The 19759-nt window shown below is 43.6% G+C and overlaps 1 protein-coding gene across 1 annotated transcript in view; it reads right to left on the reverse strand.

Annotated features, from left to right (window-relative positions):
• LOC119140924 (netrin receptor DCC-like) overlaps positions 1–19759 on the reverse strand; it is a 156821-nt gene that overhangs the window by 24250 nt on the left and 112812 nt on the right. The window contains exons 14-17 of the mRNA XM_037372586.1: positions 17677–17784; positions 14854–15048; positions 9956–9988; positions 945–1010 (exon numbers count right to left, since the gene is read on the reverse strand). Coding sequence (XP_037228483.1) covers positions 945–1010; positions 9956–9988; positions 14854–15048; positions 17677–17784 — 402 coding nt within the window. The remainder of the gene's footprint in view (positions 1–944; positions 1011–9955; positions 9989–14853; positions 15049–17676; positions 17785–19759) is intronic.

Raw genomic sequence — 19759 nt, forward strand, 5'->3', positions numbered from 1 at the left:
GTCAGTTTTTCTGTATTTATGATGCACTACTACGAAGAGCAACGAGAAATGCTTAAACCAGTGGTGTGTTGGCTGCACCACAGCAGGACACAGAAGGGGAACACAATTTTGCATTCCTTCCGTGTCTTGACTGAGAATAATAATCAGCATGAGTTTATCAGCTAGGTACCTTGTAATTATTTTGTACTTTTAAACCTCACTTGATGCCACATTTGAGGGAATCTGGTCTGTTGTTTCATTCAATAACGTGAGATACCAATGCTTCATTAGGTAACGGGGATGGGGTCAGGAATAAGAAGTTATTGACAGCGTATCTACACCCCAGCGTGCTCATTAGCTTCAGTTAATTTTTGTTAATCCATGGGGTTTCCCAAGTCTTTCTATTTTAGAGCCGGATTAATTAATAAAAAAAATGGTATTTTTCTGCAGAAAGCTTAAATGGAAAAGTAATAACATAAAATGTATTTTACAATTCTTTTGAAGCTGTTAGGTTTTTTTTCTTTAGTTGTTTTTTTTTTTTTTTACAGGTATTCCCATGGCCTGAGATATATCTACCACTTCTCTTGCGATGGGATTATCATACACTTTTGGGAGTATTGCATCAGCTGGAAATCTGAGGGGTACCTTGGGGATCAGCTTTAAGAAAACCAATAGAGAATATATGGTATCCTGACAATATTTTTGTTACCCTTCTTTTTTGTTACCATTCTGGTTAAAACTGCTGTCGGATTTGCAGCAGGTATTTTGCACGCAGATGGGATTTTCCACAGCTGAGAAAACTCTTTTCCCTACAAAACAGTGAGTGTGAGAGCTGTGGCCACGTTGGGTGGGAGAGAGAGGAACAAGAGAGCAATACAGAGAAGAAAAGTAGGAAGTTATTACCAAAATTGCATTTTATTTTTTTTTTTAATTACGGAGCGTGTGTGGACAGAGCCTGTATTTACCGTTCAGAATGCTCCTGTCGATCAGGTTGGTGTCCACCGGCCAGTACGAGCCATCCCCGTGCCGATCTGTTGGTGGAAAAAAACCGCATCAGACATGGTGTGACAGGTAAACCAGCAAAGACCAGTTTGTCATTTGAGACAGCGCCTGCCCGACAGCATTTAAACCATCAAACAGTGCAGGAAAAGCCATCCCATATGCGCCAGGGAAACTCTGTCATTGCAGCGGGCATTGGAAAGCCAGCTGAATTTCAGACCTTTGAGCAGCTTGCCTTGTTCTGTTGGGTTTTTTCCCTCCTCCCGATGTACTTGTCAGAGTGACAAACTTAGGTGGGATGGCAGCCCCCACCTGTGTCCCCTCCGTGGGTCATGGTGGCAGAGGGATGGTTCTCCGCCTGCCAGGTGGCTTCCCACCACTGGGAAGCCAGTTTGTTTGAATTTATTTCCCTGCTTGTGGAAATACAACGCCACAACTGCTTAGTTTCTTACAAAAAGCTTGCCTCTATTCTAATCCTGATGTAAAAAAAAACCCAAAACCAACCCCCCAACAAAACAAAGAAAAAAAAAACAACAAAAAGGATTATGATTATCATTCCAAAAATGTTCTGGCTGTTGAGGCAATATTTGCACTCCAAATGAATACAGTGAAATTGGAGGTGTTCAGCTTTTCTCCTGCTCTATTTTATCCCAGTTATCAGCTTCAGGCTAAATAGCTGGGACGGTGTATCCATGTTTCTGCCAAGACCAGCACATCTCTGCTTCCTCACGTCCGACAGAAGTGCAAAGGTTGGCAAAGTCCCACCAATCTCCTCTTGGTCCCTCCCAGTGTGGGAGTGAGCAGAAGTCCATGGCAGGAGTGGTTTGGGATACAAGCTGCTCTTCTAGCAAAGGCCAAGCCGATGCCAACAGCATGCTCCTGCACCACAGCAAAGCCCAAAGCGTGGCCGTCTCATTCCTCCAAAGCTAATTAGTTGTTTTATAGAAGTCAAATGAGCCTTTCCAGGTGGCAGCATCTCCACTGATGCAGCAGAGCTTGGCTGGGACGGTGCTTCAGGGAAAAGGCAACTTCCGCTGAGATGGGCAGAGGCTACTGGAGCATCCACCTCTGTAAGACCCTTGGGCACCAACTTTTTTTGGATGCCATCCTTAAACAGCACCTGAGGGTGGGGGTTGGTTGGTGAAGGACTTCTGTAAAAATTCTGAAAACTTAGTGCAGGGCAGCAAATTACCAGGGATTATTCCAGGTAAATTCTGCATCAAACAGCCACTGTCTACATCAGCTCTCTTGGTAGAATAAGAAAAAAAAATATTTAAAAAAATAATTAAAAAAATCTCATTTTCCTGCAATTGTTTGTTGCTGCTGTGCTCTGTTAAACAACAGCCATATTCCTCTCCAGATTTACTTGTATTTCTGTGGCTTGCAACGAAATTCATGTGCATAACTTTGTCTACCAATTTGGAAAGTATTTTGTGATGAATGGCCCTAAATAAATGGAAGATGATTGTCATCAGAAGACACTTCAATGTAATCATCTTTTCAATCAGTGTAATTGCACAGCTACAACAACTTGATCCCAAGAAAGCAAGGCTGCGAAATGTTTAGCTGTAGAAGCAGACAAAATAGAGATAAATGTAAGGTGTACAGTCGTTCTGTTTACCAAGATGATGCTCTCAAAGCAGCCCTGTTCATAGTGTTACACCGCAGCATGTGAACATGTTGTGACCCAGAGGTTAGATTGTGCTTGGGAAACTGGGTAAATCCCCAGGAGATTGTTAAATGGTACTGGGGTTTATATTTAGCCCAGACTGAAACATCTTAGTGGGAGCCTAATGCACTGGAAAATTTAGCCAGGAGATCAGAGACGTAAAAAAGCTAACCCTGTGTGCCTGGTCCTACCGGTGAGCACTTTCTGAATCAACCTATGAATACTTTCCAAGGCATTATTCATGACAAAAATATTTGTGTAAACAGCTGGCCCTTTCGTTGCTGGCCCTAATATGGTGACTGGCACCTGGAGAAGCCGTTGATTTGGGATGGCTCAACACTGAGAGGGGCAGGCAGCTACCAGGGAAAGGGTTGGGCTGCACCATCCATCTCGGGGGGGGTCCTGGGCCAGAAATGGTTTTGAAACACTTTAAGTTTTAAAACCATCCCAAGGCAGCAGAGTCTTCCAGTTTGACTTATTGAGGGCAATTCTTCCAAAAGGTTCGCCTTCTAATCAGAGGCGATTTCACTGATAAGAAGCAGGAACGCCAATAACTCATAATGAACAGTATTTCAACACCACGGTTTGTCAAGGATACCCAAGAGTGAATTTATGGTAATTTGGCTGTTTTGCTATTAAGACAAGCAAACCTTATTCAATATTTAGATAAAAACAGAAATCTAAGCACTTAGGAGGCAGGAGGTATCTCTCTGATGCATTGCAAGGGTTTATACGTTAAAGGGCAGGTGAGGCTTAAACCCCTTAAGGATTATCCAACGTCTGTTCCAAGCCAGCACACCTCCATCGATCATTTCTACCTCCAACTTTCACTCTGCACAGGCAGATCGGCAGACGTTGAAGGAATGCTTTCTCCTTGCAAAACGCTCACTACAAGCCATCTGCCTGAGCTGGAGGGGGAATGACACTTGCTGGTGTATCGTCTGGCTCCTCTGAACCAGACCCAGCCCTGCACTGTCACTGGATTTTGCCTTAAACAGCCCAAAATACAGAGAAAATAAGATGAGTAATATTGTCATATGAGACAGCAGAAACTGCATGTAACATCTCCTGCCCCATGGGTGTCCCTAGGGAGGATCCAGCATGCAACCAGTCATCAGCTCTCACAGTCAACACAAGCTGTCAGGCATACGGTGCCATCAGAAAAGCTGCTATTCTGCTTCCATGGAAAAGCTGAGCTCCCCATGCTAGGTAAGGTGCTGAGCACTTGGGAATCTGCTCCAGGACAGAGCAGGACACGGCAAGCTGCCTTCTAGCCTGCTGCTGACCTGCAGCCCCCCTGGAAACCTGGTGGGATAAGGAAGCTCAGGTACAGCAGAGTAAAAGTAGAGTAAGGAGGACAGCTGACAAAAAAAAAAAAAAAAGGAGAAATGGGAGCTTCTGCCCAGAGCAGACACACAGACATCTGAGAAAAAGAGAACATCCCTCTACCACCTTGTTCCAATTCGGGATCATCTGCTGGCAAGGAAGAAAAACAAGCCAGAAGAGGGAAAGGTTGAGTAACACCCGTTATGCAGTTCATATCACTCCAGAGGCTGCTCCTTCATCCTGGAACACTCCAGAGGCTGCTCCTTCGTCCTGGAAGAGGGGCTGGGGTCCAGCCTGGGATGGGTAACGCCAAGCAGCCACATCGCATGGCCGCACACCCCGACACGCCGAGCTCGGAGCGCACTGAGGCGAGGAGCCACCTCCACGGGCATGGCCACGCCGAGCTCCCTCGCTGGTCATGCGAAGGTGCCCACCACACTGTCAGACTCTGAGGTGTACGGTGTTAGTGGAGTTTCTGCATCCATCCCAAACCTCATTTACACATGCCAGAGCATGAGGACTTACGTCTTCTTTTCAACTCTGGTCAGCACCTGATAGCGACGGAAAGATGCTGAGGCTCGGGGCAGAGATGCAAGATGAGGTGAGCAGTTACCACATCACCTGTCGACTTTCCAGTCCTTCTTTTTCCAGTGCATCCAGGGGCCGTTGTCTCTACTACGTCTCAGCACAGGAAACACAACGAATACGCAGAAATGATCCTTCTTCTTCACATTTCAAGCATGGCTTCTGAGATGCTTTCCATTTGCTGGACCTTAAGAAAGCGTTCTTACACTGCTTGGCAAACACAGCCAGATGACAGTCTAAAAGGCTTTTCCCACCTCCCCACCCCTCCTCAGGAGGGGTTATTCTGATAAACAGGATACTTCTCATTTCTTATTTCCAGCAAAGAGCATTACAGACCACTGCATTATTTGGTTAGGAAGGAGCTCTTTGAAAAAGATCTGAACTGCTTATTCCTTTCACTGCTGCTGTGCTCTGAATTTGCAAAATAACTTCAGAACCGAAAGCCTGGAGCTACCAAAAGCTTGAAGAGCAAGAAAGAGGCCAACTTGATGCCTTCTGGAGTCACAATATGAGACGACGTGACTGTTTGGGGGCTGACATCAGGCTGGAGATGTACCGGCAGCCGTTTTGATGCAGGAAGGCAGATGGAGAAAAAACGAGCCCAGGGAGGTTTCAAATGGGCAAACAGGCAATAATCCCACAGGGTGAAGGGTGGGTGAGCTGCAGAAAGCCAAATTCCAGGCACGATTAGACTGCACTTCAAACCCTCTTGCTCTGCAAAATGAAGCAAATGGTGTGCTGTTAACTCACGAGATGGGGAACACCGAGGTATAAAATGGTGGGTGTGCAGCAAAGTGCCCAGTGTTCACCCCCTGTTAGGAGAGGCCAAGTCCCCCAGCATCGCTTGGAAACCTTTCCACATGCCTCCAGACTGGATGCAAAACAACACAGACCACTGGTTTCCTCTGGGTTTGGAAACAAAATCCATAGACGTCTGTCTTGGATGATGTTCTCCATGGGCTTTCTGTGGAGCTTGGGTATGGTCACTGGCCCTGCTCCAGGCATGGGGAACAGGAGCCTCCCACTGGCTTCACCATGGCAGTAAATATGAAATCTGCACTTGTAAACATCCGATTTATAGTTTAAAAAGAGTAATGTCATACAAAAAAAAAAAAAAAATTGTACCTGTATTCCATATGTAACAGATTTCCACAGTGATATATGAATTTATCTAGATAGTTTATATGACCCATTTCCCAGGAGGTTTTCAGAAAACAATTGAATAATCAAAGCATATTGAAATTTCCTAAGATAAGAAGAAACGTTTGTTCAAAATTCTGTGTTTCCTTTCATAAAAATTTACGGGGGACACTATAAAACATTTGCAGTGCAGAGGCAGGAATCATCTTGCTTTGCTCTTGCAGAGATCTAATTCCGATGGCAACACAAAACTGTTGACAAGTCCTATATTGACAAAATACAGACTAAAGAATTTAATATTGTTTTATTGAATGAAAACTGGGGCAAGATAAAACGCAATGAATTCATCTCTTCTTTGCCTACTTTGTCTCTATATATTTCAGGTTAAAATAATAAACAGAGTTTTTTAGACTCCAGGAAGCCTCCATCACAGCCCACCTGAAAGCAGCTGGCCCTGGCCCACATATATAAAGTGTGACAACTCCTCTCTCTTGGGCATCTGAAACTGTAATTTTATTCTTACGTTCATATCACTGCTTTTACTACCTTTGCACATGCCCTGCTCTACCAGTGGCATACAGGCAAAATAAAAATCGGGAAGGAAGCTGACATATTCAAGGGCTTGGCACCCGCTTCAGATGAAGGCTCTCTTGGGAAACGCGTGATGTGATTCTCCAGATGCTGATGCTCCTCTTTTTTCCCTTCAGGTAACAGTGTTTGCATCCTGGGAGCGTTACTTGCATTTCAGCATTGGGATTCCTCCTTCTCTCAGACAGCTGTGGACCAATGATGGGATGGGCTGGGCTGGGCTCAACTCTGTCCAGTGGTCATGGGCAAGAATGAAGTCATGGGCGTAGGGTACCCCTTGCCTCCTCTTGTCAGTGGTAGCCCCTTTGTGCAGCAGCTGGTCTCTGCTCTCCCAGGGAGTTGCCACAACCAGGAGTACAGTTGCCCTGGACTAAGAAACCTTTGAAACCCTCCCTAAGCTCTGCTTTCCTCCCTATCTCCCTTCCTGCACCCAAGGTCGCTGGCGGTTGTACCACCTCTTCTAGCAGATCCCACATCTGGGATCCTCAGAGTTCCGTCTCCTCCTGCCCTGCAGCCTTGGTGTCTCTGCCCGAAGCCCCTCACACGTCCCACACCCTCCAACGGGACTTTGCTGCTGTGTAAGTCAATTTTGCTTCCTGAACACAGGAGCCATGAGCCGGCGTTGGAGACAGATGACCTACCACAGTTAATTCATGTCACTCAATAAGAATTGCATTTGTGGCAGAGATGGCCCCCAGGGACCTGCCCGAAGCACAGAGTAATTTAAAAGGCTCCTCCTGACTTCAGCAGGCGTCGGTTCAGGCTGATTAAAGAATTAGCTTTGATGATTTCTAAGGCAAATGAGCTTTTAGAAACTTTGACTTTGTTTGTCTTACAGCTTGTGCTTGGAGTATGGTTGCAGTGAGACCTGGCACCATCCACTTGTCTTTAACAGAGCTGGAATCACAGAACGGAATGGTAGAATCCTTTATTGGAAAAGACCTTGGAGATCATCGAGTCCAACCGTTAAGCCAGCACTGCCAAGCCCACCGCTAAACCACCTTGCTGAGGACCATACCTACGTGGTTTTTAAACACCTCCAGGTGTTAAGTTGCCTAAAGATCAAGTAAATGCAAGTGAAGACCTCAGACTTGGCCTTATCAGAATTCATCATCGAGGTCACATAAAAATGGAAACTGAATTCAGATACCAACAAGCCTACAGAAGATACAACAAAAAGGCTCAGAATTTCTCCTCCTTATATCCCACAGTCCTAAAGAATGAAAATGCAGCGTATTCCAACTCCCCAGGGGGAAGACAGTATTTACGTACTAGGAGTGACTGTGTAACTCAGGTTGTGCACACCTGCTGGCTGCTAAAGCCTCGCTAACCTCGTTTCATTTTTGTCATCTCATCAGTTATTTGACTCAAATGAAACCGAAACCCCCACCATACCCAAAGCAACTGGGAATTCACAGGCTACGGCTGCAACCCCAGCACAGTTACCACCTGGGGGTTGCGCTTCAGCCAGACACCACACTGCAAGTAGCTACACGAGACTGGAGGAAATCTTTCCTGGCTTAAAGTCTATACCGAATATCACTCACTAAACAGGTGGCAAATACTGTTCAGCCTGGTCAAGAGCAATGAATTATTCTGATGATGCTTTTTTACACAGCAAGGAAAACCCGAGCAAGGGGCACAGCATTCTCAGAGGAACAGGATGCACAAAAGGGAAACGACACAGACCTCTCTTTTTCTGGGGTAGTTTGAGGAACACGTATTCACCTCCCATATACAAAGCAGCTTAATCTGTCATGCTTATGTACATCTCCCCATTAACTAGGGCGTTAATTAACTAGGGAGACAAAACTACAGCACAAGGTGGGATAGGCAGGTCTCCCTGCAGAGGATCTGATTCTCCATATCCTTGTGATGGACGCAGCTTTATCACTCTATGGAACATAAAAACACTTTTCCACATATTTTTTTTTTCCTCCCATAAAGCATCGCAAAAGTAGTACGTAGAGCATCCGACCAAGGGGATTTTCCGCAGTGCTCCATGAAAAGCAGCAAGTAGAAGCTTAGGAACCAGCCTGACGCTGCTTGCACAGAAACCTGCTTCATGGGCAAGAAGATGGGGGACAAGTACTGAGAGGGAATGGACCGTGCCTATAGGAGCAGCAGTCCTTTGGTTGTGCCTAGCAGTGACTCCGGTGCTGGCTTTGCCACTGGAAAGCCCCACCAGCGGAGAAGGCAGATGCCCCACGTGCTGTGCCATGAGTTCCATTACACACCGCTACGGTACGGCTGTACAACCATACAGCCACAGAGCAACACGCTCAGTGAAGAACAAAACCACAAATGCTACTTTTCCATCCAGCCTCTTCTTTTCTCCCTTTTTTTTAAAAAAAACTGAACTTGACATTTTTTCAGTCCTGCTTACCTTGATACCTTGTGCTGGAGCCTCTCCTAGGCTTTCCAAACCTGCCTGAAAACACCTTAAACGCAAATTTGAAGAAAAACATACTGACAATTTACTTTCAGGCTGCTTTGTAACCTAACACTTTTACCCTTTAAAAAAATAGGTTTTATCTTTTCAAACCTGACATTTTCCATTTGCGTGTGCTGTGGTGCAAACAATCGTACTGAGCACACCAGCTTTTAATTTTGTAATTTGTATACTTCTGCTTCTCCCAGGAAATTGTACGCTGAAATCAGAAGGTGAATTTCAGAAACTGGCTGAGAGCAGGTCCCTCCAACGTGCCACCTTGCTGTGAGGCTTTACGTGGTACCTGGGACAAAGCGAAAACCTAGTGAAGAAACACGCCAGGGATGCTCCAGGTCAAAATAAAACCTATGAAAGGGCTTACAGTTGAGTTTCAACCTTCTAAATACTGCTCGCCTGTCTTCCCTAGGAATTATCTATTGCAGGTTAATGTAACCCACTAAACTGGGGTAAGACAGGACTTGGGGTAAGTCAAGCCAGGGACTTGAGGTTTACACCTCACTTTGCCTTTTAAACTAGTGGGAACTGAGAGTTCAAATCCCAATAAACCTCCCAAGACCAGGTTTGAGTTTTTCTCAAAAGTCACCGTGAGCGTTTCCTTGGGCAGATGTCACGTACATGTATGATGCTCTAGCTGTAATTGGAAGAAATACTTTGGAATAAATAGGTCTGAAGTGAAAAAAGGGAAGAAATATCCTAGCAACAGGCTTCACAAGTACTCGAAGGGCCACAGGAGCAGAGGAACCATGACCAGACACAGTCATATTTGGAAAATGCAATGATAATGCCTTGAAAAGTTGACTAAACTTTGCCATTATGAAACAGGAGCTGCTGCTTTGAGAGAAAAGATGATTTATGATTTCACACTGTGAGGCTTTTGAACTTTAATCTATAACCCACGAAAGGGTGTAAGAGGAGCCTGGAAATTATGCTGAGCTTAATTATACTTAATGCGAATTATTCAGAAGTGCAGCAGAGAGACTAAAAATTTATTTCATACAAAGAAACTTGACATTTTAACTGGTCCTTCAGAAAAGAGACAAAATAATTTCCTCTCCCAAAAATTTACATCTTCCCCATCAAAGCAGCAACCTCAGCTGAGCAGAACTTCATTAACAAGATTAATTAGCAAGCCGGTGCCTGCCTCATCAGGTGTGCAGCCCAGGTGAAAAGCACAGCCCCCTCCCCAGAAAAAAGGCAACAGATTGAGGGCACCATACCTTGGTCATTAGCCATTTTGTCAGGGTGCTTGACTGCAAGAAAGAGACAATGTCATTAGAGGCTGACAGCTCCTCGCCGCCACATTGCACCAGCTACCACGTCTTAACTGATCCCCTTTTCCAGAGAGATCCTGGAGAACCGAGAGGACACAACACAGCGTCATGGAATCACCAAATAGCTCCAAGTGGGAAGGGATCCGTAAGGAGCACCAAGTACCGACTCCCTGCTCCTCGCAGGGCTGCCCAAAGCGAAGCCCTACGGCGAACGAAGAGCATCGTCCGGATGCTCCCGGAATTCTGAACATGTGTTGAACCATGAGTAGAGCGGGTATTTTCACCAGGTTCTTCCAAATGTGAGACCTTGGCCGCAGCACTTTTTCGTTCTCTTGGGTAGTTTTTCTGGTATGAGCGGAGAAGTTTAATCAAGCGAGAAGGGAAAGGGAGACGCTGCTCCTTTAAATAATTACACTCAGATCACCTATGAGTTGAAAGCCTGGCTTCTACTCCCATTGGTTCAGCTTTTTACAAGAGGGTTTAAAACTATTTACGTAGTTTTGCATAATAACCATAAAAGATAGCGTGATCTGAAGTGCACCAGGCAAGACTAGGAAATTCAACAGATATATTTATATCTGTTATTTATATGTAGCTTTAAAAAAATTAATTTTTTTTTTTAAATACTTATATTTATATGCAGCTTTCCTGCATGACTACAACTTCTGACTATTTATGATATGTCTGAGGGAATTAAACCTTCCTCGGATTTCTAAGTAGCTACCACGGTAGAGCATTAACCAGCCCTCCGCTTCATAAATTATGTAAGAATATTAAAGTAGAGGAAATTAGAGGCAAAAGAAGTGATTTGGCATGTGAATCTGGAAGCCCAATAACCCCCGCCTGCAGGTGCGGAGCAGGTTGCTTCCGCACTGCTAAAACCACTGCAACCTCCTGGATCACGGCATCACGCTAGGAACAAACTGAGGTACTGAACTAGCAGTGATCTACTATCACGGGCACAATCAGGAGCTCCACGCCTGTGGCAGAGGGGGGGTAGCTCCTTGGATGACCCCCAAACCCTCAGTTAATATTTTTTCCCTCCCTCTCAGACTTTTTCACATGGATGCAGAGAAGCAGGGTATATGGAGCACATACAGAGGGTGTACGGAGCACATACACTGGGTTTGTATGACACACATACACAGGGTCTATGGAGCACATACACAGGGTATGTGAGGCACATACACAGGGTCTATGGAGCACATACATCGGGTGTATGGAGCACATTGCCTCGAACTTTCTAGAAATCTGTGAGCCTGCGCTTCCACACTGCGCCATACCTGGGTTACCACCTTTCCTTCAGGACAAATATCCTCAAGAAGACCTGAAACCCTGCCCGTGACTGCCTTTACCTCCATCCGAGTGCTGACGCCGCTCAGACGCTGCCCTGGCACCGCTCAGTGCTTGCTGCCTTCTCCAGGTGATGGAGGAGAAACCTGTGACACCTCCAGTGCCAAGAAATGCTGCAGCCCGGGGGGGTAATACCTGCTTCGGGCAGGTCACGGGGGGGTTGCCTTTGGTGCTGGTTATGAACTGGGATGCGCTGTTGGAGCACGACGCAAGGCAGCATTAGAGGGCACTGCAGGGCTAGAAATGCTGCCCCACACTTGACCACACAAGGGGGGTCAAGGCGCAGAGTGGCATCACCTGCGGGTTCAGGGCTATCGTAGAAATGGTACAGGGGCAGCTTCTCATCTGATGTCCTGCAGAAAGCCCATGCCTAGAGTTTTCCTGCCGATCTTAGCACGATGGGACTATCTGTGTCTCATGCCCATGATTTCTTTCTCCCTCTCTCTCCCCCTCCCTACTCTTCCCTTTAAAACAGCATCTGATCCAGAGTGCTATCCCTGCTTTGCATTATGTCTGCAGGTGAATTAACAGGCAACTTTTTTTTTTCAGTTCATACGTGTGGATGTAATGTTTTGTGCCAGCCTGACAAGCAGGATACCACTCTTTCATTTTCTTTAATTAAAGGAGCTCGGTGCCCAAGGAAGGTCTGTTTGTAAAGGCTGGCTGAAACGCAGAACGGGTTGGGCTCAGCAGAGGAAAGCATAAGCTCACTCGGTACATACGGTTCCAAGATTTGCTTGTTTCTGCAACAGAAGAAAACCCAGAGAGCTGACAAATGATTTGAAAGCCCAAGGAAATCTCCCTGCCTGCCTGCCTGTCACCGGCTCCATCCTTCCCTTTAGATGTCACGTTTCATCAGTCAGTTGCAACCTCAGACGATTTATTTACTTCTGCAACTCCAAGAATTTCTGAAAATGATTAGTTTACAAGCCACTTATAGGCCAATGGAACACTGAGACTTGGACTTCAACATCAGGAGCAACCTGTGAGTATACACTGCGACAGGCTGCAAAATGCACATACGATTTGGGCACTCTCTGATTCTCTTCCATAAACACATACACACACACACACACACACACACACACACACACATATATATATGTATGTCATCCAGACTCAGTAAGGAGCAAGAAAAATCTGTGCAATGACCTCGAATTCTGGCTCATGTTATACAACAAAAACCAAAGGTGGGATGTTTGATCACATTTTATTCTTCTCTTCCAGGTGCCTAAGAAGGTGCGTATCTGCTTCTTCATGCTCTAAGTGATAAATTTAACCAGCCAGAGCATAAAGAAAGCAGATCCTCACCTGATGTAAGCTGTGGTAGACTGATTGAAGTTCACAGTGTAATGACAATTTACATAAGCTAAGGATTTGCCCATTTGCCTCTATATTACCATCAGCAGAGCTGAGGTGGAAGAATATAAACTCATTGCTCCATGATAGTGTTATTTACTACTAAACACATATCTTTCTCACAGATCACTACACTTTCATTAGTAAAGGAAAGTCCCTACAAATACTCACATTGCAATTACAACACAAGGAATGGCTTGGTTTCCTTGGAGGAGCTTTATGTGCTCTAATACATGAAACGAGACAGTGGGTGACTTAGTGGATCTTTGATGCTTGTTGAGTTCCTCGTGATTGAAAACTTTCTCTGATCAGGACACAGATTCACCATCAGAGCTTGCGTCACCATATGGCACATACAGATCTTCTGTTAATAATCATTAAGGGCAGGAAACCAACATTTTTGCATAATTCACAATGCACTCAAGACTTCAGAAAGTCTTTTCACCTCAAGTGTAGGGACAGATCTGTCAAAAGACCAGTTGAATAGAATTGAACGTGACATATTTAGGGTGGATATTATTAAGTATTCATGGCAGGGTATTAGACAGAGTCCTTGTAGGCTATTACAAGATGTAACAAATGTATAAATTCATCTTTATTGTAACTGTTGATGCTGTCTGATCTAGAGTTCATTTCCCAAATGAGTTTTATGGTACTTTGTGTAAACATTACAAAGTAGGTGATATCAAGTGCATTAATCTTTTGGTTTAGTTGAGATATCTGGGTCTCTATATCTTTTCATATCTCATTAGTCTGCGGTTATTATATTTTGATGCCTTGACTCATTTTAAGCTCAGTCTAATAGACTTCTTCTGCTTGGCACAAATCGTGAGCATGAAATTAAGTTGGCACCATCGGCTTGATAGAGGTGAAGCACCCGCAAAGTGCTATCTCTTCACATTTCATGGCAGTGGAGAATGAATAATCAGGATCTTCCCAATAATTCATTCAAAGTGAAACATGACTTGGACAAGTAAGTCCTGCAAACCTGGGCAGGCGGTGATAAGCTCAGAACAAATTGATATAATTTTTCTTTTTTTTTTTGTCCTCTCTGACTCTTGCTGTAGGAGGCTGCCTCTCCGGCACAGGTTTGAGCCTGAATTTCCCTAATTTCCCTCCAGTCATGACTCCTCAGGCCCAGCCTGAGTCCAGTCTCAATTCCCTTCTTCCAAGATGTTATTTTTACCTACAAATCCCTGGATTTTCTCTAGAGAAGGCACAGCAATAATGTGCTCTCTCATATGCCACGCTTCTTTCCTGGAATAGCTTCGCTGTTTATGTCAGCAGAGTTTTTCATTAATTACAAGTCTTTTTTAAAAAGTAATTTCATACCTCTGTGCAAATGAATGAGTGACAGTTAAAATATAAGGAGCAGAGCTGTGGCAAGCACCCTGCTTCCCACTCATGGTAATATTGCTTACATCTTCATAACTAATAATTGCCGGGTAGATCATGTCAGGGCTTCCCACAGACAGGCAGCGGGGAAGAGAGGAGAAGAATATCTCTGCTTGTTAATTTGAAATTGAGTCCGATACAACAGTCCTTTGCCCTCATGAACACATTGGTGCTGAAATACCAGCCAAAAAAAAAAAATAATAAATGGGTGCCCCTGTTTTGCCTGCTCCTTCTCACCGGTCACTAAGGGAGAGGGATCAGGTATTAATTAATTAATAATCGAGGTCTGCTGTTGAAAAATACCTGGAAGGACTCTCCCCACGCAAAGTCAAGTCACATCTCAGTTTGCTGAGATTTTTAATTATCGTTTTGCATGCCTACTCTGTTGATAGGAGTGAGTCATTACAGGTTCCTACACCCACCAGAGGATCCAAAATGAAAAGGGACCTCCCTAGAGAAATCCAGTCAAATTCAATTACCTTTAGTACTGATGGGAGAAAGTTAGGTGTTGTCAGGGTGCTTTCCCCCAGCTGACTGAATTTAAAAATAATAGTTACTGCCTCATTATGTGGATTACTTTTGTCAACTACTGGATGCAGTGTTTTGCTTTTATCTCTCAATAAGTGTTTCATAGTAGTAAGATCTCTTCTGGCTGACACGGAATTAATTGTAAAGCTCCCACGGAGGCATAAGCAAATTCTATGTATCATTACTATGCAGATGACGCAGATCCAAACCTTTCAGTGTCCGGAAGAAAATAGGATCGGAGAGGGGCCCCACTCCCTTGGCGTTGCGAGCTTGGATCCTGAAGTAGTAAACGGTGTCCAGGTTGAGGTCCATGATCTGGTGGGTGAGCCGGTCGCCGCTGATGGATTCCATGATCCAGTCATCGATTGGAGCGTTCTTGTCCGAAGTATAGAAGAGGATGTAAGCTGAAGAAACACAGTCTCTCCATTAGTACTTCAAATTTTAATGTGCTTCTGTTACGAAATACAGGTACAATTCGGATTTCGGAAAAAAACAGAGTTTTCTTTTTAAAAGCAGAGACGCCAGGTCTCCAATCAAAATAGCTTTGAGAAAAGTTTTGAAAATAGATGTTTGTCTATTTTTAGAACAAAACCACAAGTACAGCATTCACTGCAAGAAATATAGATTTAACAAATATGAAAATGGGTAGCACATTAAAAGGCTGTTACAAGCATGTTACTCAAATTCAGACACACCATTCAGCCTGACAGCTGCCATAAACCATATGATATACATCTTCAGTGTGTCTGAAGCATTAATAAAACTAAACAGCATTAATCACACACATCAATTGCTGGGTACTTAGGGGAAGCCATGTGATATTCCTTGGCTGCTCTAGGGGAAAGTATTTTGGAGAAGAATAAAAAATTTTAGTAACCCAGAAGTTTGGTAACTTAAGAGTAATATGAGAACTACTTACTGTTCAATAAAACTTAGAAGTTGTAAAACTTCGTGTAGAAGTACGAGTGTTAGGAAACACTAACAGTTTGTAGGAATTACCTTGCCATTTGGGAAGAAGAAAAAAGCCAGTAAACAAGGCTGAGATGTCTAGCACATCCTGCAACACCAGTCTCTGCCCAACTTCAGAAATATCTTTTTTTTTTGTTGTGGGTTTTTTTTGTTTTTTTCCCCTAAAATACTCCCTGGCAAATTAGTCATATGCATAAGCCCCACTCTAAGAGTGCTCTGAAGTGTCGTGCCACGGGTGTGAGCTACTGTAACGGGGAGAGCCCGAGTGGGTCTTCTGAGCTTCATCTTTGCCTGCACCCAAAGTTACTACAAAGTTGGTGTAAGCCTTATTACGGCTGTTTCCCTATTCTTTTCCGAAATAAAAAAAATCAAATCTCATTCCACATGAATGGTTACTAAGCGGTGTTAGGATGGAAGTGAGATGGTTTTGTGTGGTTGGTTTTTTTTCTTGTTTTATATTACAGGATTTTATGTAGAGGCTTGTAGCGTGGGGTTACTAAAGCAGTTTCTCTGACCGTGACATTTGAATTAATAGATATGTAAGTTATGAATATATATATATGTGTGTGTGTATGTCTCAACACAAGTACGCTCACTCAAGCATTTGTAAGGATGAAGATGTGGCTGTTAGGGACATTTCTACTCTCCACAGGGAGTTGTTTTCTCTGCTTGCTATGTCTAAGAACCATTTGACCACGGATGCACTAAAAGATCCCTGTGAGAGTCATTCTTCAACCAAGTGCTCCAAGAAAGAAGTTTGTGCATGGATGTCAAGGGACCCAGCCTGCTCTCAGTCGATGGAACAACTCTATAAAAAGTTGTTACCACGGAGTCATTTCACGCCTTGGAAGTCAGGAAAGCTTTTATTTTATTTTGTCTTGGAAAGTCACCGGGGAATCAGGACCATTAGCACTCATTTCAGTGTGCTGTCCATCAGAACGATCATTTCTTCTCTCTAATGGCTGAATTAGGTAAGTGTAAACAAAGCCATTTCATCAAAACATCCTCCTCTCCGACATGGTCAGGGGTTGTAAAGTGCTGAGGATAATAGAGAGTGAAATTATACACAGTTACGCAAGTCTAGCCTAGGAATTGTTATCGCTGACCGATGTCCACATGGAAATATATCCTTATTTTATTGGTAACATAAAGTGGGACACTTTTCCGGGTGTAACTCACAACAACTCCGACGCCAGTGAAGCCCTGCTGAGTTAGAAGTGTTAAAATCTGCTCCAGCACTCTTCACTGCTAATGGTTCTAACTAACGGGTCTAACCCAACTGTTTGTAGTGTGACCATCATGTGGGCATTTTTGAAGATGGGCAGTATTTCTCCTAATAATGATAAGCCTCTGAGATGTCTATTAATAGCCTAAAGTAATCATTTAAACACAAAGTCTCAGACACAACTCGACTATATTTTTCAAACTAAATTAACATTAAAGGTTTGTAATGGATTTTTTAATTAGGCACTAAGGTCACATGCAGTATTTTGGAAAATAAAATCTGTCATTGCGAAGCATCCGTTAAGTTCAGTTCTTGTCAGTATTACTGTTTTTTTACCTGTTCATCACTGTCCTAAATTGTTATTGTAAAGTTAATATCTACAATAAATTCTCCCATGATGTGCTGCACTGAGCAACTTATCATTACGTATTACATATGCATTGTATTATGTATTGCATTATTACCAAACAAAGTACTTATTAGTCATTTCTAATTATCATTGAGCAGCACATACCACAAAACCTTCACTTCGAGTGCGGCTTTTTTTAACTTTGATTACTGCTCTTAGCATTTAAAAATAGAAGACTTGCATCCCCTGAGCTGTAGATCTTGCAGCATCCCTAACACTGCCAATTCCTAGACCAAGTTGGCTGATACAAATAACAGAAAATAAAATAATGTCTGTTTGATAAAAGTAAGAGAAAATAAAATAACATCAGATGAAATAGCGCCCAAGGAAAAAACAACCAAACCCCAAACCAAAACAGATAGGAAGTGAAGGCAGCAAATGATCAGAACAGTAAATAAGTGGAGAATACAGGATAATGTAAATGTTTACCAGTAATTTTTCCATTGGCTTCAAACGGTGGCTGCCAGCTGACAATGACAGCCTGCGGCTTCCCTTCCCGTGTAATGACTGTCAAATCCTTGGGCACAGAGGTTGGAGCTGAAAATCATGAAAACAATTGAAACCAGAAGTGAGTCACCTTTTGAATTCCCTACACACCATAGCAGGTGTGGACCACCCAGGAGGCATCCTTTCAGATGTGAGTGCCCTGAGATGCACTGCAAACGTAACACACGATTTGCCCAGCAGTGGTATTTCCATAGGGGTGATTGCACAAAACACTACGTGTGGGTACGTCAGGGTTTGTGGATAGCCCTTCTCCTCCTACTGCTAGTATCAGTCCTTAGAACTAAACAACCGCTGAGGTATCCAAGAACATATAATATACTCTGGGAGCCCTATATGTTTAGGATCAGTAATAATGTGGCTTCTCTAGGAACATTTGTAGGTACGCGCAAATGTAATTGTGCATTTTCATTAAATATATGCTCAGCTTGGGATATTTTAGACCTGATAAAAAAATCTTAGCTTTACTATTTCCACTGTATTAAAGATGGAAGGTTGGATTTCTGAGCTTGCAGCTGCTGCTTTGCGCCCTGCTTTACTAACAGGGGCCAGGAGGTCTTGCAGAGCATCTCACATATTTTAACATCATATTGTTAGACTGTGGAGGAGAAAGGAAAAATGGACAATTATTTAAAAATGCTTGAAAGAGAGGAGTAATACATGGGCATGTTACAGATCTGCTAATAAGTTAGAATTAATTGACTATATTTGTTTTTATAAAGTCATTTGGAATAATAAATATATTTTAATGAAATTTGTAGTTGCACAGCAAAAGCTGCTATGAAATCCTCTGTACAGCCCTGTAGCAAGGCCAAAAGAATAGGTCAGAATCACCTAGTAGGAATGATTAGAACTTAGATAATAGACTTAAGATTCAAGATGATTGAAGATAATTGGATACAGTATTTACAGGTAGACTGGGGAGAGGATTTCTTTGTATTTGACTAGTCTTCTGTATGTAGAAAGTGTATTGAAATGTCAGAATATGAGATTAATGGGAACTGGGGAGAGTCGACTGGAACAGCTTGTGGTTACCTGCCAAGAAACCGTGAACTTTAGTAAAAGGTAATTCCGGCAGGGGGAGATCGCGACCACTGGCTCATATACCACCTACCCAAATTGTACCCCAGACCCATTTCTAGACTTTTCTAACCTTTACTGCGCAGAATCGGATATGGGAGGAGAGTATGTTAATGATTTTCGGGAAATATTATGATTATGTATGAATACTTAATGAATATGCATGAATAAGTTCTATATATGGTGTCTGATTTTGAAACTTGGTGTGCGTTGATCGTGAGAGGACTCACTCACGCACCCGGCCGTTAATAAAGAAGTGTCTGCTTATCTACATCACATTGGTGCCGATAAGTTCTTCATTCCGAGATTTTGGTAACAGGCACGGAGCTCGTTGTTCATTTACTTGCTTTGTCTACAGGCTGTTGATGACCCGGAGTGTACAGTGTCACAGCAGGGAGCACACAGCACATGAGCATCATGTCACCTGCATCCTACCACCTGCATCCTACCCCTACAGCCATTGAACAACTTTCCTGAATATCCGAAGAACTGTTCCAGAAGTCACTTTATGAGGTAAAGTTTTACAAATCCATTGGAGCCAAACGAGCCCGATCTAAAGCACAGACACATATCTTCAGGGTGACAAACATTCACTGGTCCTAAAACACAAGAAGGAAGGGAAGAACCAGCTGCCGTACAGGCTGTGGTCACAAGGAACCAATGCCTTCGAAATAACACCGAGCAGATGGTCTCGTGGTATTTGTATCAGCTGAACTTTGCAAAAGTGGGATCCAGAAAGCAACTGCTAAATCTGTGCACAGAAAACCAAAGTTTCTGTTACCGCTGTCATACAACCAAGCAGGTGACCACTCGCCAGCCGATGCTCTTGGTGGCAGAATTACGGTGGATTATCCCTTTGCTGTACGTGCTGGAATGACTCGTTCAGTCTGGTACATCCAGAGCCAGCACCAACGCCACTCACAATATT

This window comes from Falco rusticolus, chromosome W (assembly GCF_015220075.1).
Source record: "Falco rusticolus isolate bFalRus1 chromosome W, bFalRus1.pri, whole genome shotgun sequence".
NCBI classification, from domain to species: Eukaryota; Metazoa; Chordata; class Aves; order Falconiformes; family Falconidae; genus Falco; species Falco rusticolus.